The sequence below is a fragment of the Nannospalax galili genome, unplaced genomic scaffold (assembly GCF_000622305.1).
Source record: "Nannospalax galili isolate Female #2095 unplaced genomic scaffold, S.galili_v1.0 scaffold335, whole genome shotgun sequence".
NCBI classification, from domain to species: Eukaryota; Metazoa; Chordata; class Mammalia; order Rodentia; family Spalacidae; genus Nannospalax; species Nannospalax galili.
Window position 1 is genome coordinate 1099549 of NW_008337842.1, and position 24615 is coordinate 1124163.

General features: G+C 46.6%; 1 protein-coding gene across 23 annotated transcripts in view; it reads right to left on the reverse strand.

Moving 5' to 3' along the window:
• Positions 1–2980: 2980 nt before the first annotated feature.
• Positions 2981–24615, reverse strand: part of Ncam1 (neural cell adhesion molecule 1) — a 320740-nt gene continuing 299105 nt past the window's right edge. For 6 of the 23 annotated variants that reach the window (XM_008832756.2, XM_008832755.2, XM_008832758.2 and 3 more), the window contains 6 exons: positions 21150–21274; positions 17852–18032; positions 7654–7861; positions 6562–6678; positions 4755–5573; positions 2985–3506 (listed from right to left, as the gene is read on the reverse strand). In XM_008832756.2, coding sequence (XP_008830978.1) covers positions 3386–3506; positions 4755–5573; positions 6562–6678; positions 7654–7861; positions 17852–18032; positions 21150–21274 — 1571 coding nt within the window. In that variant the 3' untranslated portion in view covers positions 2985–3385. Of the gene's footprint in view, positions 3507–4754; positions 5574–6561; positions 6679–7653; positions 7862–13786; positions 15257–17851; positions 18033–21149; positions 21275–24615 lie in introns of those variants that run through there. The other 17 variants (XM_008832757.2, XM_008832764.2, XM_029563389.1 and 14 more) reach the window with 6 other exon arrangements.

The following is a 24615-nucleotide window of genomic DNA, read 5'->3' on the forward strand; positions in this document are numbered from 1 at the left end:
GAGAGAGAGAGAGAGAGAGAGAGAAAGAGAGAGAGAGAGAGAGAGAGACTTACATTATAGCCCAGGCTGACCTAACTCACTAACTCACATCAGCATAGAGTCAAATTCATGGTAATCCTCTGGCCTCAGCCTACTAAATACTAGAATTACAGTCAAGAGCTGCTACATGTGGCTAAGACACTTGGATTTAATTGACCTTGATTACAATAATTGACCTAACAATAATAAGGACAAAAAAAAATAAAGACTAAAATACAGGCATACCCACATTTGATTCAAACACCATTCTCTCACTGAACAGAAAGAAATCCCAGTTGGACCCAAATTGCTTTTTTTTCTTTCAATTTTTATTGAACACAAGTATTCCGACAGAATGCAAAGTCAAAATTCTCAGTTAGTACTCAGTATTTACACCTGTGAGAATGGAAACAAAGGTGGTGTTGATGTTTCACTTGGTAAAAAGTTTTATAACAAGAGAGAAAGCCCCCGAAGTACAGAATGCTGGGTAGGGATGTTAACGGAGGTCTGATAAACCACCATCCAGACAGACAGCCTAGGATGAGACCCTGGGACGTGGGAGGTGCCATAGAAAAGTGTGAAAATAGAGTCCACTATATACACCACGGCCCTTCAGGATTGGGAGACCCCACTCGTGGCACCTGGGTAGCCTTCCCACAGAACTTGGCCATGCTGGTCTTTATGTGAATACATATGTATGCCACATACACATATAGACACATCGACATTGAAACTGGTGGAGTAGACCCCTCCTTTAAAAAACTTTTTAAAAAAGGAAAACTATAAGCTTTTATCTCTTCACATAAAAGGTAGAACATCTTGAAAATAAAGTGACTCCCTCTTTGATTTTAGAGAAAGGATTGTATTCTAAAAAATAAAAAAAGAAGAAGAAAGAAAAACTCATGCAGGCTGAGACAAAGAATGTGTAAAGGGAGAGGCAGATCGAAGTGTGGGCAGTCTCGGGTTCCAGCAAAAGGTGGGCCAGTGTTCCAGGGGCTCAGCCACACTGGGCCAGGTTATTGGAGAGCTGACTATACCTCTGTCTTTTTCTAACCATCAGAAGTGAAATTAGTTTGTCTAACCACAAATGTGGTGAAATACACCATTTCCAGGAGGTATGGTGTGCCCTTGGCCTAGATGGAAAAAGCCATTGACATCACAACATGGGAAACAGATTCCAGTGGACAGGCTGGTGGCTGGAGGAGCGAGTCCCTTGCACTCAGCCCTCTCTGGCTCAGACACCCACTGCTCCCATGTTGTTGTATGCTCCCAGAGTTGTCTGCATGTGACCTTTTCCTGAGGGCCTGTGCGTGTGAACTATGGATCTGTGCAGACCCTAGAACCAAAGGGGCTAGGTTGAGTGTTCTGGGATCCTCCATTTCCATCCCCAGGAGTTGAGAAAATGCAAAATAACCCCACATTGAGCAAATGACAAGACCATTATTTTTTCACAGTTTGAAATTATAATCTAGCATAGCCATTGATCACACTGCAGAACTGTCAGGACATGGGGAGTTGTGGCCCACAGCGAGGACATGGTGGAGGCCACCTGGCCACTCTAACCTCTTGTTGCTTTGTACTTGGGAAAGGAACATATATATGCCTGAGGATAGGCTTCTGTTGGCTTAGTGTCCTCATCATCATCATCATCATCATCATCATCATCATCTGTATTTCGTTTTCTTTGTTTAAAGGCTTTGATTCCTTTTGAGATATTTTTTTGTTTCCTGAATAATTTTTCTGAACTATCTGCTATACCTTCCACAACCAAACTATGTTGAAGTTTTATTTCAATACTATGACAAAAACACGTTTCACACTAAAATATTCACGCATCCACAGTGTACAAGCTTGCAGTTCTAAAGTAGAATGAGAAACAAAAGCAAAATTTCTATACAAAGGGCTGGCTTTTCCCTTCTCCCCCCTCCCATCCCCCTGCAAGTTTCTGTATTTCCCCCCCCCCCACTTGGTTTCCAATCCAGGAAAGTTGTGTTATAACTCCAGATAGTATATTTTTCCTTAGTTTTTTTTCTTTTTTATAAACATTGCCTAAGTGAACAGAAGGCCGATGTTACTTCAACAGATTTCCAAAAAAAGACACTACTTCCCTGAAGCACATGTGGTCTTCCGCTCAAATCTAGATTCTGGGCTCAAAAGGAAACGGTATGTATATATTTTATTTGGCTTTCTACAAAAAGGGGATGTTTGGGGTAAAAATGTGTGTTCACCAAGACCAGCCCCAACTATACAATCTTTTCTGCTTCATTCAACAAAGCCGAAGGAGTCCTTCAGAGGGAAGGGTGTGTGGATGCCTGGAAGGCAAGTCCACTGTCACAGACACAGGCAGGTGGCAGCTAATCAGAAAGTGGTCTAACCCCCCTGAAGAAACAACAAAAGAACCAAAAAGCAAACGGCAAAACCATTAAAGAACAAAACAGATTTTAACCTGAGTTAGACACAGGGAAAATCTGCAACATATCAGAATGGGGGGAAGAGCCACTGTAAACAGTTATCTTTTGTAACCTTTGCCCTGTGCTAAGAGCAACCTGGGAGGCTCCTACCTGCCTCTAGGCGGTACTTGTTGCTTAAAGGAAAAGAAGGCAGCTATTTTACATGGACATTAGACACAACAGAAGTCAAACATCTGTCAACTTGTAAACACTGGAAAGCAAAGTTGGAAGAAAGGAAGAAAAGTAAAGAAAAGAAACAGTGGAAGAAAAAAGCAACAGAAATTCGAATAAGCTGAGATTTGGCATTCTTCCTAAGAAACAGGAGTCTATGTGGGAACCGAATTCAGCTAGCAAGGGTGACACATTCTGCATACAGAACAAATACAAAGTGAACAGAAAGTATAACTTACTTATGAGGTTTTACAGAGTTCGAACTTGACTGAAAGTATAAAAATAGACTGTGGACTTGGTTCATTCGGTTAGTCTGAATGCCTGGAAGCATTTCTCTGAAACTGGTCTGTGCCAGTTGGGTAACATCAAGTGCGGTCTTCCTGAACCTATTTTTTTTTTTTTTTTTCTGAGCTTCCTAGATTCTTAATTTGGGGTCCTTTTGTTTAATTTTTAATGGTTTCAGGGAACGGAGTGTCCTAGTTTGGCTGTGGGTTTAACCTTTTTGTCTCATTTTCTTTTCAACTGAGTGCGCAACAAAGGAGCCCTTTCTAGAAACCTACAAAAAGGCGATCCCATGTTTATCTTTTTTTTTTTTAAAGGCAAAAGACACTATAGGGATGAGAGAGAGAGAGAGAGAGAGAGAGAGAGAGAGAGAGAGTGTGTGTGTGTGTGTGCGTGTGTGATGCTGGGAATGCTCTGGTGAAGCTGCTGTGTCACTTTGATCTTTGCTAGTTGCTCGGCACCCATCATGCTTTGCTCTCATTCTCCTTTGTTTGTGTGGCATCATTGGGGACCGTCTTGACTTCGGTGGACGCTGGTTTTGCTTCTGATTCCTGGGACTCCGACTTTGCTTCTACGGGGCCCTTCCTGCAGAAAATCAGAAATAGCATTGCTGAGACCACAGTCTACAGGTCTGGAGACACCTCCCCACCTCCAGGCTCCCCTGGGCAATAAGGGGTGCTCTAGTCATAGTGCTGGTCTCTAACCTTCCATGCGTGTTGAAATCACTTGAGAACTCTACAAATCACTGATGCCTGGGCCATGTCCCTAGAGCTCTTGGGTACAGTGACTTTAAAAGCATCCAGGTGATTCTAAGGTGTGGCTAGGTGGAGAAGAAGCACCAAAGCGGAAAAACCAGTCCTTTCCTGCTCCAGCCTTAATTGGTAACTGGGACCTGTGTTAACCCAGGGTAGGAGATAGGGTAGTTGAGGTCCTTGACAAGTTGAAGGGCAGCAGCTCAGCTTGCTATAAGTGGGATATTCTGGGCTGGGCTCCAAGTACCGGTTCCAAGCAGCCCTACTGCAAACCACCCCTCTTTTGCCTGACAGTCCCCCTCCCTGGCCCCTGCATCCCATGTTGTTTCAACATGGTCCTTCTATGGTGGCTTGGGTAGGGGTGAGAAAATACTGTTATCAAGGTGGCAAGTGGCTAGATTGGGCCTGCTTGCTCAAGTGTGCCTCTGTCTCCATGGGTCCCACCAGCCAGAGTCAGGCCTAAGGATGCGCTGGAGCAGGTGCAGACCATAGGTGGTTCCACTGCATTTGGCATCACACTTAAAAAACCTGAAGGTTGGGCACTTGAACTTGGGATCTGGAAGTGTCCAGTCCTCTCTGATATTCTATGCGGGGCAGGAGCTAGAGCAGGGAAGGGAAACAGTGGGCATCTCAGCCTGTGTGTGACAGGGTGGTGGACCACATCCTCCTGCACTCAGGTCCCAGAGGCTACCTCTTTATTCCTTTCTCAGGGGGACCTGGGCTGGCCCTGGATAACACATAAACTGTGGCAGGGTGGCAGATAATGACACCTTGGCCTTCTTGGTGTCTTCTCAATTTCTATTCATCAGTGGCCCCTTGCAGGGCACCTCCAGGGAAAACAGAAGCACAGCTTGGATGATAAGGATGAAATAAAATTAACATGGCCTAATTAGTGAGCAGAAACTGCTCCCTCATCCTGCCTGCCCCTGCTCCTGACTCATCCAAGCCCCCTGGCTGACAGTCGCCTCACAGAAGCCCTGCATGAGGCTGAGGACACAGCAAACAAGGAGAACACAGCACAGCACAAACGCACACCACCAGGGGACACAACCCGACGACAGCAGACAAAGAGAGGCCGTACTCGGTCTTTGCTGATGTAGGCGACACAGAGGGGTCTGCAGTGGAAGGAGCAAGCTCAGGGGCTTGTCCACTGGCCCCAGCGGCAGGAGCAGGAGAGCCCAGGGCTGCAAAAACATCCTTTGCAAGGTCAATATCTGGGGTCTTGAAGTTCCCTTCGTCCATTTTAAAGTCCTCGCCCTGGGAAGGGTTTGTGGTGCTGATGGAGGCAGCCTCGCTGCTCTTCGGGCTAGCAGGGGCTGTGGCTGCCTCGGGCGGGCTCTTCGCAGCGTTGGGCTGGGTGGGCTCTGGGTCCGGGCCTTTGGTGCTTGGGACCTCCTGCTTGGCCTGGGGGGCTTCTGTTGCAGGAGCAGCAGCTGCTGCTAGGGGACTGGCTGCCCCGGCTGGGGTGGGGGTTGGGGCAGGGGACGGCTTGCTGGGTGGAGGGACCTTGGAGGCCTCTCCCGCACTGGCAGGGGTGCTGGGGCTGAGTACAGCTCCTTGGTTAGCCAGGACACTGGACGACAAATTGCTAGCAGCAGGGGCTGAGGTCGGGGTATCACTCAGGTCAACAAGGGGGGCGACCTTTGGGGCTGAGGCTGGGGGTGGGGATGAGGCAGTGACACCAGGCCCCTTGGAAGGGGTGGCCTGACCAGTGGGTACAGAGTTTGAGTCCGGCACGGCAGTGGCCGGCGGGGCAATACTGGAGGTCAGTGTAGTGGTCTCACTGGTGGGGCTGTTCTGAGCAGTGGCAAAGGTTTCGGTGATAGTGTCAGAGTTAGTGGTGACGGTGGTGACAGAAGGCAGCATGTCCTCAACAGTGGCTGTGGTGTCTGCAGGCAGCCTGTGGGGAGGACAGGAAGTAGAGAGAGAATAGACGATGAAGCCGAGACATGACAGAGAAGCTGGATAGGAGGATTGAAGCCAAGGAGAGGAGTCGTGGGTGGGCATGCAGCCACCCACAGGCAGGAACATGGGCCCACAGAGAAAGGAGGATATAGAGAGGAAGCACATGCCCAGGCGGGCAGAAGAGGACACAGGAGACGACAAAGAACGTGGCAGTCTCAAAGGGACCTTCCTCTGTGCTGATGTTCCTTCAGCTCTCTGCACAGGGCTCCTATAGACCCATGTGGACTCTGATGCTTGCCCCAGATCTCCACTCTAGGGAAGGCAACTGTGGTTCACCATCCATCTGCTGCAGGTTTCTTGGGTCCCAGAGAAACTGAACCAGCTGTCTTATAGCTCTCCCTAGCCAGAAGGAGGATGGTCAGTGCTCTACTTGGCTCCTGAGAGCCAGGGGCTCATCCAGCCACAGATCTTGTGTTTCTGTGAAATGATTTCCTTCAAGTTCATCAGATCCTTAATAGCCTGGCCAGCATTAAAAACACAGCTGGTCAGTGTCTCTGAGGATGCCCAAGGCTTCTGAGCAGAGAAGGGCCAGGAAACCTTACCAGGCCCCCAAGTTCTCTGGACCAGAAAATTCTAGACATCTAAGAAATCTGCAACGAAATCTGCTGAGCCTCTCTCAATGTGGTAAGCCATTTCTAGAATGTGTGGAATTTAGGAATGGTCTCAGGATGGGATTCCCACTTACTGAAGGGGCTCTGAAGGGCACCCCACTGGGACCCCAGGAGAATCAAGAATGCCTTCCCTCTAAGGAAAGTGGGGTCAGACATTGTCTGGCCAAGGGGTCCTCTGACCAAGGGCTCCAGAGTCCTGGCTGTCGTGTTTGGCCAGGGGCTGAGGGTGGGAAGCAGGAAAGGTGGGGGTAGGGTGATCAGGCAGGCGTGGGTCTCTTGTGAGGAGATGCCAGGCCCTCCCGGTCCACGTACTCGGGTTCTGTCAATGGTGTGGTCTCATTGGGCTCTGTGTGCTTCCCTCCGTCATGGTTTGGAGTCCGTTCCTCCTCTGTTCGAACTTCCACAATGGGTTCCTTGGACTCATCTTTCCTGTGGAGAGAGTTCTGTGGGTTAGATCCCAAGGCAGCTGTGGGAGAGAAGATCTTTAGGGTAAGAAGCTACAGCTTGGGGTACCTAGGTCTGGCCTGAGGCAGAGTGGGCATCTAGGGTCAGATTAGTATCTAGGCCTCAGTCCAGCCCATGAATATCTAATCAGGCCTGCCTCAATTTTGTCATCAAACTAGGGCAAATAATAGTACATACCTCACCTAGTTATCATGAGAATTAAAAATGTAATTCATGCTAAGTGCTTAGTACTGTACCTGGTACAGATAGATGCTCAAATGCAAACACATGTGCATATATATGTATGCATGCATACATATGTATTTGTAAGTATGTACATGTAGGCCTGTGTACTTATATGTGCCTATATAGAGAGAGTTCCTGGCACATGGGGGTGCTAATTAACTTATCCTCTCACTCCGTTCCCTCTTAGCTTGTTCCAGCACAGACCTACCCAGCTATGGTCTTCAAAGGCTCTTGCTAACTGACTAGCAGATGCTGCTGGAGAGAACAACACCTGGTTCATCAGTGAGGATAGGAGTTTTTATCCATTCGTCTCCCTTTTGTTCCCTAGAGCCAGGAACAGGGCCTTGCCCTCAGTAGCTGTAGGATGATAAGTGAATGAATGAAAGCAAGATTCAGTGTGTCGCTCTAATGCGGCCTCTCCATCACAGCTCCTCTCCAGGATCCATTTTGACAAATGTCCTATTCTGGCCTTCTCGGGGATCTTCAAATCTTGATGAGATTCTAGAACCCAGGGTGGGCACCTGATATTGCTTTTCAAACAGATAACCCACCCCACCCTAAGGCCATGCTTAGACAAACCTGCTTGTATGATTTTGTCCTTCAGTCTCCACCTAGGGAAAGGTTACCATAGCACCGATAGAAGGCATGGTGCTAGGCCCTGGGCTGGGGTAGAGCCTAGACCCCACAGATCAGCCCAGATGGGTCTGTACTCACGAGAAGGCAGCCTTGCCCTCCTCCATGTCCTTGCCCTTGGCTCCGGGCCCGGCTTTGCCACACAAGTTAACAGCAATGCACATAAGTAGGCCACACTTGTTGAGGAAGTAACAGGTGATGTCCACAACCACGAGGAGAAGGACAAAGATGACGATGAGGATACCCACGATGGCACCCGTGCTCAGACCTGAGGTGGGGCTGCCATTGGCTGAAGTGGGAGAGAGATGGGTGGTGGTTAGCAGGTTGAGATGTGACCCTCCCCCCAACCCTGTGAACAACTGCCCCTGGGGTAGAACAGGGCCCAGAGCATAAAACCAAGGCATTCATGCTCAGTGGCACCTTCCTCGGGGCCTTCTTGTGCCTGGTGAAGAGATAAGATGGTCTCTGCACCTTCTAGAGGTAGAGGGTGATGGTCTCAACACACCCAGGAGACAGGGTTTGGCCTCCCACAAATTAAGATGAGAGGGGATTGTGAATTGTGTCTTCATTCCTGCCCTCAACTCTGAGCCTCTCCTGAAGTATATACTTATCATTCTGGGAGTAGATTGGGCCCAGCCAGGCAATGTCTGAGGGCACTGGGTAAAGATTAAGCCAGAGGGTATGGCTAGGTCTCCAGGATCAATTCCAAAGGCTTTGCAGTGTAGGCAGGCAATGGCTGCTGCCTTCAGGCTGAACTGTGGTTCTAGGAACAGCAGGGGGACAGAGTCCCAGGTAGCGTTTCCAGGACTTTCTTGGGTCTTGTAGAGATGTCAAGCCCAGTGGAATGTTGGCATACTATTCTACTTCCCAGAGAGTAAGTCCAAAGGATCTCAACTATTGAGGACACTGGGGTCTCAGTTCACCCTCCTTCCCCTGCTGTACCCCAAGAGGCTAAATGAGACCAATGCAACTTTGGAGATATGGAGGCCTCCTCAGGCCTCATGGGTAAGGCAAAGGGTCTGAGCATACTTACCGTGTGGGAGCCGAGCATGCTGGGGTCAGACTTCAGGAAAACCAGTAGACTTATGCAGAGCTGCACACTCTCACAGACAGTCATTCTCACATGCAGGACAAATGTCCAGGAGATCACATTCTCACACCCCAGCAGTACTCAGTCTCCTTATTCTGGCTGGCCTTTCTCTGTCTAACTCTTCTGGTGTTCGTCAACAGGGCCTTGGACTGTAGATACTCTCACAGAAGGTCCCTGGCTCAGCTTTCTGCTTGGCCCCACTGAGTTCAGTTTTCTGGGAGGGACCCACTGACCCTGGGTGACTCCCAACAGCAGTGGTGGTATGTGAAGCAAAATCTTGAATAGAGCTCTACCTATAAGTTAATGTGGAGGTAATGGTCTCAGCCTGGCGTAGAGGCACTTTTCATTTATTTTTTATTGGAGGACATGAGTCCAGAAGTGTAACTTCATCTTACCACCAGATCCTCTCTGATGTTTTCTGTGCTTTATAGGGACTGAGATCACCCAGGTCTGTGGACTGGAGGCAAGAACTACAGCCAACACCACTTGAGACTTGGCCTCTCCTGGCTCCATACTTAGTTCATTATACTTTGTCAACTGCCAAGCCTGACCCAACAGCCTGCCAATCATGTCTCATTCCACTCTACCAGAGAAGAATATATAACCCAGGATAACTGGCCTTATAGGTGGTCTACTGTTTTTATTTTCATAATTTTGGATATTTGAGATGAGATCTCACTAGCCATGAACAGGATCCCGATCCTTGTGCCTTTACTTTCTGAGAGCTGAGATTATAGGCATGCACCACACCTGGCTGCCATTTGCAGCACAGCCTGCAGCCTGTGTTCTCAGTGGGCCCCAAGTCTTTCCCAGGACTCCATGCTCAGGTACGTTATAGCTTCTCTAGGGGCTGGATTACTCCACTGTTCCTTATTACAAGTTTCAATTCTAGCCCAGAATGTCAGAGATGAACACCACAACCTTATTCCTTTGGGGCACTGAGGCCTGAGGTGGAGGAGACCCCAGGCTTGCACATGTTTTTACCCACTTTGTGGTCTTGGCTTGTCCTCTAGACTAGACTTTCATCCTCAAGACCTCAGGCTGGTCCCTTCTAATCTACTGAGGACCCCAACTAGTGTCCTTGGGAGGGTCCAAAACTGGCAAAGAACACTGGCTACCTTGAAAGCAGATGTTGGTCTCAGCCCTCAGCTCGAGTGGATCATTTACCAGCAGCCAATCTGAGAATTTCCCCATGGTCCTCACTCATGGAAGAGGAAGGGAAGGCAATGCAGGGGATGCACGCCTTCCTAATCTTTAGAATCCCAAGCAGGTTTCCCAAATAGGAAAGTCATCCTAGCCTTGAGTCTTCTTTCCTCCTTGATGTTGGCTTGAAGCCACTGCAGCCATCTGACATCAGCACCTTGTAGGTATGAAGTGCTGATGTCTGTGCTGCTTCAATGAAGAAGGAGGTGATGATTTTGGTAGGGGGGTACTTATGTCTTTTTGCAATTAATGGCGCCCTTCAGAGGAAAAATTATTTGAGACCAAGTCTTACTTCTCTGTAACCCAGGCTGGCCTGAAACTCACAACGTAGCCCAGACTGGCTTCAAATTCATGGCAATCTTGCTGTCTCAGCTCTGATTACAGGCATGAGCTACCTTGGCCATCTCAATAGTAAAGTTTCTGTATCTTGAGCTCTATTCACAAATATAGTCTTATGTGACTACTCAATATCTTTAAAGAGGAAAAATGAACTATGGAAAAGCTTTTCTGTGTGTGAGAGTGTAACAGCTGAGGCAGCCTCTGCTCTGGGCTCAGCAGATCCAGCTGGAGTTTACAGTGGTTCTGAGCACATTCAAGGGGAAGTACCCAAGGATGGAAAGACACTGTACAGTGACATAAACAAAAAGTAGGACAGTGGTCTCCCTTTCTCTGGCCTACCAGGCCCTACAGGTGTTATGGCTTCTGTCTAGCCCTCTGACCCTTGTAATTCAGGGCATAACCTTTAGTGATGTTCTCCACCCCAGACCCTTTGCATGCAGCTTGATGAACATGCCAGCCTGTACCTCGCCAGGGTCTCGTTGGTTGATTCAGTCCCATGTCAACTTCTTGGAGAGGTCTCCACTGATCCCTACCAAGCACTGTACTCCACTCTCTTCTTGCCACCGTCCACCAATTTTTCCATTCATTTATACGCATACTATCTCTGAATAACTTCACTATTCTCTAACATTCAGCAGGTGTCCTGTCTTCTGTCTCCCCAGCAGCTAGAAAGTGACCCTGATTTAGGGCAAATGTTCACAGACTATTTGTTGGATGACTGGAAATGAGAACATCACCCCAAATAGTTAAATGTGTGTCAGAAGAAGGAAGAATTACCCTTATTCTGTATAGCAGCAGTAGATGCTAATTTTGCAGGTAGGGCAGGCTGCAGCCCCCATTTGAGGAAGGATGGAGAAGCAGAGGAAGTCAAAAAGTGTGAGCTGCCATGGGAAGAGCGTTACCTGTTGCTAAAAGCATTCAGGCAGGGACAGGGCAGTCCCTTGGCAAGGATGCGGCAATCCTGTGGCTGAGACACCTGTATCGAAAAGGGCCCGGGTAGGGGATGGTTTGCAAGCCTTTTTCAAACCTGCCTCTCACTCCAAATCAGAGGTTCTAACAATACTCTGCATAGGATACTGGTTCTCAGATGCCAGTCTATACTGTATATCAGGAGGGACTTTTTCCTGGAAGATTGGTAGACCCTATCTTTAATTATTGATCCTTGTGCTTTTAGTTTTGCAAAAGAAAACAAAATAACTTTCAACGTAGTGATTCTCCACCTACAGTGGAATGCCAGCGTGTTTTCTTATAAATTCAGAATCTGGGGCACCCCAGTTCTGTGGAATCACAATCTGGGAGTGAGGCTCAGGAATCAGGATTTGAGCAAGAACACCTGATAAGTCATATGAGGGCCACCAGTCTTAGGTTTTCTCTCTTCTTCGTTCCAGTGGCTCACAGCTGACCCTAGGCTCCATCACCAAGGAGGAGATGTGCCTCTTGTCCCATGCCTTGGACATAATGGACTTGGCCTAATGTGGTAAATATGGTGAGAGAAGGTAAAAACTCTTTCCTAAAAGAAAGAAGCCATCTGGTCTACCACTTCTAAGACTTTAGACCTCTAAGACAAGTGAGGTGCTCCTCAAGTTGGAGAGAGGATGTTGGGCATTGAGGGAGGTATAAACGAGAGATAGGCTATGGCATAAATTAAAGGGTACGGGACTGAGTGAAAATTCACACCCCTGAGGTCGATTTTACAGAATCATTTAATCCAAGAAAACTAGGGGGATAAAGCCCCCTTAGTCTTCTACAGCCCACAAGATATCACAAAAGGAATAGCAAAAATACCTTTCAGAGTCTGTCTCCTTTGTGGCTTCCCCCTTGACCTCCCTGACTAGCTCAACCAGGTGCCTTGATACAAAGGCTTCTTGGAGGCAGCTTCTCCATATCCTCTGAGGTGAGCTGTCTCGAACACTACCTGGCTGGAGCTGTCGTCGGTGGTTCCTGGTTTTGGAGACCTTGACACTGAAAGCAGGAATTGGCTTGTTGCAAGACTGAGGCCCACACATGCCTCCTTTCCTATACTTTCAAATGGGTTTCACATATTCCAGGTGCCCAAGTGGGCCTGAGCCATTGCACCATGGCCCTGGGGTACAGAAGTCACTGTTCCCTAAACCTCAATAAGACCATAAGACTATCAGAATGGCTGAAATTATATAAACCCCTTATATATCTGCTTGTTCCTTCCTGGCACTGGTTAACACAGAATCTAATTTGTCAACAGAACCTTCCTTCAGTTTCTATCACAAGATCCTTGTATACACTCTATTAGGAGGAGAAAAGGTTGCTAAGCAATTAGAAGAACTTGCTAGAGAGCTGTGCATCTGGTTTGGCTTGGAATATGCTGCTGTGTTCTTCAGAGTGACCGCCTCCTCCTCAGTTCTGCAAAGGCTACCTCCCTCCCACTCTCTGCTGAGGATTCCAGGCAGCTGGGAGCCATAACACAGGTCAGGATTACTAAGAAAAGCACAGGGATTTTCATGAGAAAGGGAAAGCACCTCCTTTGGTTAGAACTCTACTCCTCAGGCTGCAAGTGTGAGGTCTAATTTAAATATCTCTCCATAGAATCAGTGATCAAGTATGTGAGGTGGAGGGAAGGGTTTGGGGCACCGTTTTGGACACAAGTATCAAATAAAATCAAAGCACGCTGTTGAGTTCACATGAACTGTTATATCCTTTAATAATGCAAAGGTGTAAACTTCATAAAGTCTGGCTGATTATCTACACAACGACGTTAGCATTCGTATTAGTAGAAAAACATGATCTGAACCTGCTGTATAAATATTCCAAAAATGAGCAGAGAAGCTCCATTGCATACAGTGTATGGGCAACATTGGCACATGGTGCAGAGATGGGGGTGGCTGAGCAAGGTGGGGTGAGCTCCCTCTCTTGGGGCTACCTAGAGGCTGTATAAGGACTTCTGGCTGGGCTGGGAGCCATAGCCTTCATGGGGGAACACGGTGGGAACTCAGTGGCTGGTGGGGGCTGGTAATACTGTCTCCTGTATGGTGCACCATTATAAGCCACAGGCCTGGTGCAATAAGCCCAGAGGTCTTCCAGCCAAGAGTTGCTGGGCCCTGTGGTGTGCTGAGGGCACAGGGCCATGCTAGGCCTCTCTATGTTTAGGGCTAGACCTCCAAAGATCCCTTTAGAAATACTGACATTGTTCCTCTCCTGTGAATGGGTCTGGCACCAGGCTGAGGCAGACCCATTAGAGTTGAATTCTAACGAATGCATATGACATCTACCCAGGGTCATCAAGAGATCCAGGAGACCATAAATGGGACCTCTCCTGCTCTCTCAGCAGCTTTTCTTAACTGACCTGTGATTCTCTTGCCAAGCCCTGGGGCACCATGTTCCTCTCTCTGCTGCACTGCCATGTGTCCCAGAACCATCCTGCTTCACTGTGCTGGTGGAAAGAAGTCAAGGGTCCAGGGTGGGGTTCACAGTGAGCAAGAGGCACTGCCAGTCTGAGCCACTGAGCAGTGTGAAGCCTCTGCACTGAACACTGAGACGAGCAGCAGGTGCCAACACAAGTGGCTCTGCCTGCAGACCACAGCTCAGGGTGGTTTGGATTCCCAAAGGGAAAGGCTAGTTGTTGACTATTAAACAATAATGACAGAAAAAAAATAGAGAGAGAGAGAACCAAACAGAATGTAAATTAAACTTCTGTGGAGATGTTCAGAGGTGAGACAGAATGACAGGTGTCACAATGGGGGGCAGTTTTTATTCAGCAGACGGTCCATCCTCAAGTTCACACGCTGATATTATTGGGTGGGATTCTGCCCTGGGTCTCCATGCATCTAACTGTGACATACCCACTCCCTCTCCTGGGCAAAACCCACAACAGCAGATAGGAGCTTTTTCACAAGAATTCTAAAAGTGTCACCAAACCAAGAGACCATTAAGGGCAGGTGGGGGCATTCTTGAAGTGCTGACAGGCATGGACTCTGCCCAGCTTTATTGACACTGTGGGCGAGTTGTCTGTCTCTCAACCCTTCCCTCATCTTGTGTACTTTGGAGCGTATGTGGGAAGGTGGCAGGGGTTATGCCGGTTCACAGTGAAGGCTTTCAACCTGCCTGGCATACTGCGCTTATGGTGACGATACAGGTCATGGCTGGATCACAGCCCCCAGGACCTCCAGGCTTTGTGCTTATCTTAAGCCTGCTACTATGCAGTGGAGGAATTATTTCTGCCAGGAGTCAGATACTTTTAAAAGCCAATTGGTACTGGGTACCTCACAGTTTGGCCTTCTTCACAGAGACAGCAGAAGGTGCTGGGGGTAACACCAGCATTAAAGTACCTTCCCGAAGGTTCATCAGCCCCAGAAAATATCCAATGAATATAACTTCTCGTACTGCATGGGCAACAGGGGGACTTAATTTGCCCATCATGCCAGCAGAGTGCTCAGGTGAGTCACCACAGGAGGCTCTTTCAACACGGGCACTTAAATATTTAACTGCAAGTGAAGCCAGCTACCTATCGGAAGGCAGAGGAGGGCACAGGGTTAGAATGAGGGGTGCGTGTGCTGATTTCAATAATCTGAGCCACACTTTAGAAGGTTGGATTCTGTTTTTGCTACTCTTTAGGTATGAACACCACCACCAACACGATGCAGCAAGTAGCAGGTAGTAGACAGTTCTCTGTAAACCTAGCATGATGCTGTTTTTTAAAGATAGTATTGAAAGAAAGATCTCTCAAATTCTTTTTTTTAAACTGCTATTAAAGGTGGGGCAGACTCCTTAGGAAGTATCTGGCACAAAAGTATCGCTGACTGGCAAGATATTAAGAGATAAAGTCTTTCCGATGGCAAAACCTTCTTCTTCCACATAGAACGCTTGCTCAGTGGCAAAGCCTGGGCCATTGTGGTTCTGACAGGTTCTTCCAAAGGGGGACAACCGATCATTTTCATAGGAACTGGACTTTTAAGCAAATTTAATTGTGTGTGTGTGGGGGGGGTGTATGTTCAATTTCCTAACAGAGCAAAAGAAGAGCCACTGCGGAGAAAAGCAATGAGACAAAAGTGTAGGAGGCAGAATTGCCCCCCAGGGTAGCTGCAGGTGGTTGTTGAAACATAAATGTGGCAGTGGGGATGTCCCAGTGACGTCCAAGGTGACAAGTGTGACGACAGACACAGGAAGGGGGTGGGAGGGGAAGAAAGAGAAGGCAGAGACAGAAACAGAGGAAAAAAATAGATAAAAAAAGAAAAAAAATAGGTCAAATATAGAAAACACAAGAATCCAAGGTTAATTCTACTTAGTAAGTTAGGCTGACAAAAGTTAGAGGAGAGTTCACTGCTGTATGAGCATCATAGGCCAGGTCCAAAGCTCAGCAATGGCAGAAGCAGCACAGCAGGGTTCATCGGGGTTAAGAGGAAAAAAATAGATAAAAAAAGAAAAAAAAATAGGTCAAATATAGAAAACACAAGAATCCAAGGTTAATTCTACTTAGTAAGTTAGGCTGACAAAAGTTAGAGGAGAGTTCACTGCTGTATGAGCATCATAGGCCAGGTCCAAAGCTCAGCAATGGCAGAAGCAGCACAGCAGGGTTCATCGGGGTTAGGGGCCAGCGAGCAGATGAAATTAAAGTGAGAGAACAGGAGCCTGCGCAATCGAACAGCAGGGTCGGGTTAGGAGAGTGTTACCGTCACTAAGGCGAAGCTTCGGAGGTGTAGCCAAGGAGTGTGTTCTTCTTGTGTCTGGAATTTTGCTTGTAGCAGCAGAGACACAATGGATAGTTGCACTATGGTCAGAACACTGGGCATGCAGTAGGGCGGTCTTTGTAGAACTGAAGCAGACCTCTTTTCCTACTGCATAAGCCCCACCATCATGCTGATAAAGGGTCCTGAGCATCTCACCTTCTACCACCCTGCTGACCATACAGTTTAACTACAAACGTACACTTTGGAATGCAAAGAGGCTTTTGTTTTGGAGCTCAATAAAACGGCTAAGATAGGCAAACCAAACACAGGCCACCTCCTTCTAATACCTGCCCACTAGTCACAGAGCCATTGTGGACAAGGCGAGCATCTCTCAATACTCTTGCTTAAGTGGGAGCCAGTATGACATACTACAAGGACTTTAGAAGACAAGGGCTCCCTAGCACTTTTGTCTCTGATACCTAACTCCAGTAGAAGTTGTTGGCAGTACCTAGCTGCTTATTAAGTTTCACCCCAGTGAAGAACTGGCTTAGGAAGTACTACAAAGGGCTTACTCAAGCTTCACATTTCCCCATATCCTAAGTGTCTCTCGAAGGTGGATCTAGACACTCACTGCACACCGACAACTTCGAGGAAGAACTCACCAAAGAACACAAGCAAAGAAGGGACAGAGAAAAAGTAGGGCTATCTCTATCTGGACATGCTACTAAGCGTCAGTGAGGCCGTTTCCTGTAGCCACATCCAGATACCTTGTGTCTAATACTTACAGAGACACACCCATCCCAGCCTGAGCTAGGAAGCCTTCCCCACAATGCAATTTAGCAATTAATACTTCTGATATACAGCTTAAAACTCACCTGCTAACTTGCTGGAGGCCCCACGTCTCCCAGACACACCCACTCATACACAAACAACCATGGAGAATCACACACTGGGCTCTTGTACCTGTCTGTATCACTTGGGCACATACAGCCTTACATGACAGGCAGTCTATCACCTCTCTGACCTGGACTCACCCCTGGGAGGAACAATCGTGAAAATGGAGCTCAGCAGTTGGGCAACCTCTCCAGACAGGACAGGCAGAAGGCTGTGTTCCTACCACCTGAACATGGCAGAGCATAGTGGCCCCTTCCAATGGATTGCAGTTGTGTGAACTATGGTCCACCTCTCCTGCCTATGACTGGCATCTGGCTGGCCTTGGAAAAGCAAAGTGATGGATGAAGAACTCTGTCTTCTTGGGGAGATTTGAACAAATGAGGGGGACTAGCCATCAGTACAAGGTGGCTGGGCCAGAAAGCAGAACTCTCACTTTATTCCCACACTTGAGTTGGTCTTGGATCCCTAGAGACAGATCTGCATCTCCTAGGAACACTGCTGCCACCATGGTCTAGCAGACTGGGTGCCTTCATCGATGGTGCTTCTCAGCATCTATCTTTTCCACTTGCTCTATTTCAGGAGGTTCAATCTAAGTCAATGGAGAGGTCCTTCAGACAGGCTTGGAACTACCTGGGCACCATCTCTTCCTTCTCTTGGGGGTCACCATAGAGAAGAGATCTACACCATGGTTGTACAGCTAAAGCAAGTGTCACATAGAAACAGCATAAACCAGTTATGTGGTCCTAGTGCTGAATGCAGATGGTAGATAAAGTCTCGAAAAGGATCCTCGCTCAACCAGCGTCCAAGGCAAGGCAGGAGTTGGGACATTCCCCATCTTAGGGGAGTCCCATGGACTGATCAGCATTGGCCTTTCAAGGCCAAATAAGACAGGACCCTTTCCCCAGGATGCTTGGCCAAACTCTCCTGGGGGTCTGGGACCTGTCAACCTGCTGCACAGATGGGGATAAGGCAAAACTAAGCTTTGCATGGGCAACCAGTCATGAGGATAGCTGTAAGCAAGCGAGTTGTCAGGGTTGTTCAGGCTCATTAGGAGGCGCGGCATGTATGCATTAATTCAAAGCAGGAAACAGATAGAAAACAGAGGTGGCTGTACCTGGGATGGCTGTAGGCTGGGCCGAGGTCCTGAAGACAAAATGAGCCGCCTTGGATTTCCCTTGCTGGTTCTCAGCCACCACATACACCTCATACTCGGCATTCCAGTCCAGGGACTTGAGCATGACGTGGTCACTGCCAGATGGGAGCCTGATTTCTGGTTTCCATTCGGAGGAGAGCTTCTGGGAGCAATTGGCAGGAAGGACACAAGATACCAGGGAGACTGAGTAAGAATGCTGGGGAGACTGACAAAGAGGCACAAACTTGGGGGGCAAAGTCATAGTAGGAAGCCAGGGGGACTTCTCATATTTGGGGGCAACCTAGCATGCTTGCCATCACTATCAGTAGTGAATGCCAGTGTGGTATGGTGCTGACTCCACTGTTCTACTAACTTCATGACAGGCTGGAGCTCACCAACCCTCACCTGTCCCAGACTATACCTTGGAATGCTGGGTGCATAGGCACAAGGGCTTCCTGGCAGAGTCATAAACAAATGTTTCTTGTCATAGTCCAGGATGCTGCCTACATGTGGTGTGATTTACCTTTCTCACAGATGACTATCATATAGATTCCTACTTTTCTAAAATATAGAACATTGTCTATGAAGTACCTGCTATAGGCCAGGTACTGCTACGAAGGCTGTCTACAGATTTTCTCATTGGAACCCTATAATAATAAGTCTGTCAGGCTCTTACTAATCTTATGAAAGGGACATGAGGAAGAAGTTAGGTGACTTCCCAAAGTCAGGGCTGGAGCCCAGTCAGTCAAGCTCCAGAATGCCTTTTGCTATTTCATAATAGGGAGCTCAGCAAATACAGGTTGAACTGAATTGGGTTTTCCTATTTCATGTAGTGTGGCCTTACAACTGTAACTGAATAAGATGTTTGGCTGTCGGGCTCAAGACTGGGATGCTCAGAGGGCCTCCAAGGAGTGTCCCACTCAGCAAACACTGCTCAGATCCTAAGGAGAGTTGTGAGGTTTGTGGGGCATCCCCCTTTTTTTGTTCCAATCATTCCTCTGGTTATAGCCTCCATGTTTGTCAATGAGTCTGTCCTGGAAGGGAGTTTCCAAAGCTATTGCTAGGCAATTATCTTCATAACAAAACAATGTGAGAGAGGACTTGAAGACTTTCTGAGAAGTCCTCAGATGGTTTTCCAGCTGCACAGTGTACTACTTCACGATCTCTGGTTTTTCATAAGGCATATATGCCTAAGGTATATGCAGGCTGCCCAAGAGGTTTGACACATGTTTACTGAACAATGGAGCAGAACAGGGCAGTAGTGTCATGTGGGAGGTGGTCTAGTAACCACCATAGGCTCTAGACTAAGGCTAGAGGAAGAGATCTTACCAAGAAAACCAGTTGCTATTGGTCATAAAGATGTCTTTAGGAACATGAAAATGCTCATACTTGGGCTGTGTCTATTGTGAGGAGATGTTAGGAAGGGAAGTCGTGTGCCCTACAGTCTAACCAGGAAGCCTGAGCAGTGATGTAGCTTAGCTTTGCATCTGTTGCTACAAGGCCCTTTTAATTTAAAACTAAGAAACTGAGCTGCCCGTCTTTGCTCTTCTTTCTCTGTCTTCCTTGGCAAACATCATTACAAAAGAGACAATCAAAGGATAAAGTAAACATTCAATAGAGCAAACTTTACACTGTATAATACATATTAATAATATATGATCATATTTGGCAAACGTTAAGCTTGCGTGTGAAAGAGGGTGGTTCAAGTTGAAATCCTAAATAACTCAGCATTTTGTTCTACTGTCTTCAACACAGTCACAGTGACTGTTCAGGAAAACAGACATTGGAGATGTCCTTTTTGGGGGAGCGGGTATATCTAGCTAGAACCTGTATCAAAAATTAATAGTTCCCATTTATGGAGGCTTCCAAGTGTCAGGCACATTTTGGGTTCTTTGCAAATATTATAACTAATATTTCTATCAGCTTAGCAAGTTATTTTACCCTCATTTCTCAAATGGAGAAATGGAGAAATGGAGGTTTGGAAAGACATATCAGGTCACATGCTGGTAAACAGTAATGCTGGAATTTGAGGCTCATAATGGTCAGAGGTGGTTCACCATACCACATCTGTTTCAAGTAGGCTATGCAGGGCTCCCTCCCAAGTTCTGGCGTCCTTCTCTGCAGTAAGGAAACCACAGGACCTCCCGTATCATACAGTGGTACCTCTGGGCTAGGTCTTAGGGGAGTCAGCTGAGGCTTCTTCTATGATGTCAGCTCATACTTGACTTAGAAATTCAATGTGAAGGGCTGAGTAGCTGGAAAGCCTGACCCCTGGTGGCAAGGTGAACCTGTAGGCCTCTGTGCTGGTCCACATGATATTTCCATGGGAGCAAGCTGATTACATGGCAAGCAGGGAATAAAAAAGCTTCTTCTTCAAAACAAAACAAAACAAAACAAAAACAAACAAACCTAAAACCAAAAAAACTTATTTGGGGGCTTCATGGGTAAAGTAAGGTGCTTTCGGGTTCTTTATCTTCTATCACTAAGAAACCTTAGGAATAGGCTATTCCTGATGTTCAGAAACTGTCTCTGAACCCTTTGGCGAGTGCTTTCAATATTATTCTAAAACCAGAGAAGGAGAGAGTGAGTCTCAGTTTTGGGGTTGGGGATGAAAACTGGTATGGTGGAGATCTTAGATGGGTGGTGAGTGAGCCAGAAGGAGCTCAGTGTCAAGTTCACTGTTAGCAAATGAGACCAGCTGAGGAGCAAGAAAAGTGGGTGAGGGAACCAGCATTGCTTAGGATCTCAAAGCAGTCCTGAGTGGGCTAAAGAGCCCAGGATCTTCAGTTAGATGGGTCTGGATTCAAACTTGGGCTCACCCAGATGCATGAGACCACCGGTTACTATAGCCGGTTGCTTCATGACATGTGTGACTAACTGTAATACCCACTTCATGGGGATCTGTGCAAAAAATCTGCCCTAACACAGCACCTAGATCACAACACACACTTTATCAATGTGGCTGTCAGATATCAGTATGACAATTTTGCACAGAAGTCTTGGATCACGGCCAAAAAACTTTGTAGAAAAATTGAAGAATCGGAAAAATCATGGTGACTTCATTGTCCTTGTAGAAGTTTTCAAATGGTTTCAATGTGGGCATGGCCCAACAGGTGCAGGTCAGCCTTGGAATTTAAAACCTTGACCAAGGCCGATGAATCTCTAGAAAAGTGAGACCCTGTTCTATTCTCCCCTCATCGGGATTCTCAAATTCTTGTTCCAACAAGGCAGGTGTCAGGGTCATAGGGTTGGGAGGAGTCTGGGAAAGCAGGCTACTTACCGCTCGGTACTTGACCAAATAGTGTCTGATGGGGGATCCTCCGTCATCCTGCTTGATCAGATTCACCTTGATGGAGTTCCCATCCTCTCCCATCTGCCCTTCAAGCTTGGGTGCACTGGGTTCCCCTGAAATAGCCAGTGAATTTACATGAAATATGGGCCCATGGAATAACTGGACCCATCAAAATGGGATGTAGTGATGCGGTGGGGCTGGGCACTTTTCTTGCCTTTTCAGAAATTCAAATGGTTAAAAAGAAATAAATATAGAACTTTGAACCTTGCTTGGCTGCCTTATTCTGACTTAGCTGAGAGTGCTTTGTGAGAGTGCTCTGGGTAACACTCCCTGCGAGCACAGATTTTTCTGGCTCCCTCACGGGGACTCACATTACCTACCACCACTGCAGGCTTGATGTCTATAAACCTGACACATCTTGACGGACCACTTGAAATATGGGCAAGTATGAAGGTCTGAGTAGAAAATGTATACACATAAAATTATTTTTCAGAACAGCCCTGTGTTTTTATCCCTGGGTACATCACTCAGCCGAGATTCCCCAGGGCCTCTGGTCACTGATGGGAGTGAATGAGCTTGTATTCTTGCAACTAGCTTTTCATGAATTAAATTTTATTGCTTAGGATCACTTCAAAAATAAGCTTTCCAGTTGTGGCTAAATAAAACACGATTGCTATAGGCAAGTTTCCTATGAGTGTAACTACATTTATGACTCAGTTGAATGAGTGATCGTGACTCTTTAGTGTATTAAAGCAACAATTATTATGGTCTTTTTCTTTGAGGGAGAAGAGAGGGTAGAAATGGCTTTAACATCTCACAACGAGAAAAATAAAGTTGCCTGTTCCTCTTTATTTGGAGTTTAGACTCACTCAGATGGTAGCACTATAAATCCAGTGGGAAAAGAAGATGAACTTGTAAGTGATAGACCACCAGGGCCGGAATGCTCTGCAGTAAGATGTTGATTTACTTTGAGAAACTACTGTTGAGTGGGGGAGAAATATCTAATATAAGGTTGAATTAAGACCCAACACATGAGGATCCGGGACTTCCTGGGAGGAGGTACCTCTATGATCCATTTCCTGACCTCCTGGGGAGGCCGTAGTCACTTTCTAGGTGGGTCACTGAAACATGGGCATGTGACAGGAGAGCCAGGAGAGAACTTGCCACCAGGCTGGGGAATTAATGACCTCACATTGCACCCTTGGCCATATACAGAAGGCTGCTGACAAAACTGGGGTTAGCTTTGGTCTTCTTCAGCTATGCTGACAGCCTCCAGCTTGGTACAAGTTACCCAGAGATCTACCACCCATCTCCTGGGCCAGCAGCGTGCACAGTGCACATCACCTGGAACTGGTTAGAAGCCCAGACTCTGGCTGTAACACGATTCCTTGGTGATCTATGTGCACGGTTAAGTTTGTGCAATAGTAAGAAGTAATGGGGATGCATACAAGCTGTAACTAGGAGGGCTCATAATCTTGATGTGTGAGGGTTATTTAAGAAAAGTCCTGATGTCTGTTTTCTACAATCAGGAATTTAAGTAACCTAAAAACAGGACGATTAAGATAATTGGGTTTCAGACAAAGACTTGTTCTATTTTGTAAGCCATGATATAGCCACTGTCCCTAACCACTTAGCAGAAAATATTTAGAAACTTGGTTTAGATATGTCAATACAGGCTTTTCAAATTCCTTTGGGCTTTTCTATTAAGCAATAATTCAATTGTGTCTATATCATTAAACTGTCCAATGTTCAAAAGGGTCTCAAAGTAGTCTATTTTAGGGTAGGATAGGGTTTCTAGGTGTACAATGCTGAACACAGCATTGCTGGAGAGCCAAGGTACAACCTGACAAGTCCTTTTCTCTGACTGAATCAGAGACCAACTTATCCATGGAGCTTGGAACATTCCAGATTTTAGCACTGCAAGTTCAACATCTCAAGAAACCCTGGGATGGTTGATTGGCCTGGACACAATGGGAATGGACATTACGCATTACACCTTTCTGCACTGGGAATCATAGTATGGTCTTTGTTGGAAGTCTGTCTACTAAGGGAGGGGATTCATCAGGCAGAGTCAGTGGCCCTTTGAACACCACCAGCAGGTGGCGACCACAGCCTTGCCTTAGGCCTCCTTGGAGTGAGGCAGAGGTGAGCCCACAGCGCAGTTTTGCTAGAGCATCTTCACTATTTCCTCTCCCAATGAAGCATTATGGGTGTCCAAGGCAGAATCAATGCCACGACACACCTTCTGAACTCAGCTTCACGGGAGGTCTGAAGTTTTAGCTACATCACTGCCCTCAGTCTCCACAGTTGCAATCTAGGGTCAAATGTAGAGTCCCTTCCATCACTGCCACTATGGCAACAGTGATGTCATCATACCAGTGGACTACCAACTATGCCTTGGTTATTCCTCATGACACCTTGGGAGGCAGAACATATAATATGAAACTTTCAGCCATTTTTTTTTTCTGGAGACACACCCTAAGATCAATAATTCCATATCTCCAAGGCACAAAGTTATCAACTTCTTGCTTCACATTTTTTAAAAAAAGTTTTCTCAAAGTAGTCCCATTTTTGAAGAGAGACTTTGAAGTCTCTTTAAAGACGTGTGAATGGAAATCTCTTCCAGGAATTCCTGCAGAACCCAGGAATCTTGATGAAGTTTTTCCTTATTTTCCGATTTGTTTCAGAAAAAAATATAAATGGAATCCCAACACCCTCTAAACTCTGTACCATAGTTCTAACATTTGTCTTACTTAGAACATTAGAATTTGCTATCATTGCATCTGACTGGATTGTTCTGATATATATTTTTTTCTTATAGAACTTAGAGCACTTTATAACATATAATATTTAAGTTATCATTTAGAGAGCTTTGCCTCTGATTAATTCTACAAATATGTGTTGTACGGAGTGTTCACAAGTTGTCTATCAGGCAATGACATCTCAAAGGTGAATGAGACATGATTAGTCAGCCCAATATAAAAACAATACATGTAGTTATGACCATTAAAAAGATAGTGGGGTCCTTGGACAGTAGTACAATGTCTCCTATGACAGTATTTCAACTAAAGCAAGCTTTGGTTCAATTTGATGGTCCTATAATTTTTGATAAATGCATTAAGATTTGGAAAGAGAAGTTATTAAAACAATCGTCTTAGGCATCTTCAAATGTTTGCTGTCTGTTTTCCTTAAAGATTAGAAATGGTGTTAATGAAACTTTCCTTTGCTCTCCGCACAAAGGAAGGCCTGACAAGGGAGGGGTATTGCAGAAGCAACAGGACCTCGCATTTAAGGAGGCTCGCTGCCTAATTGAATGCATTAGCAGAGGAAATGGTTTAGAGGGTCCCAAGGTTCTGGGGTGGCTGCTGCTGGGATTGAAATCATTATGGGCAATTTCAGCAAAACCAATATTGTAATTATTTGTAAATGTTGGTTTTCCATTCATTGGCAACAG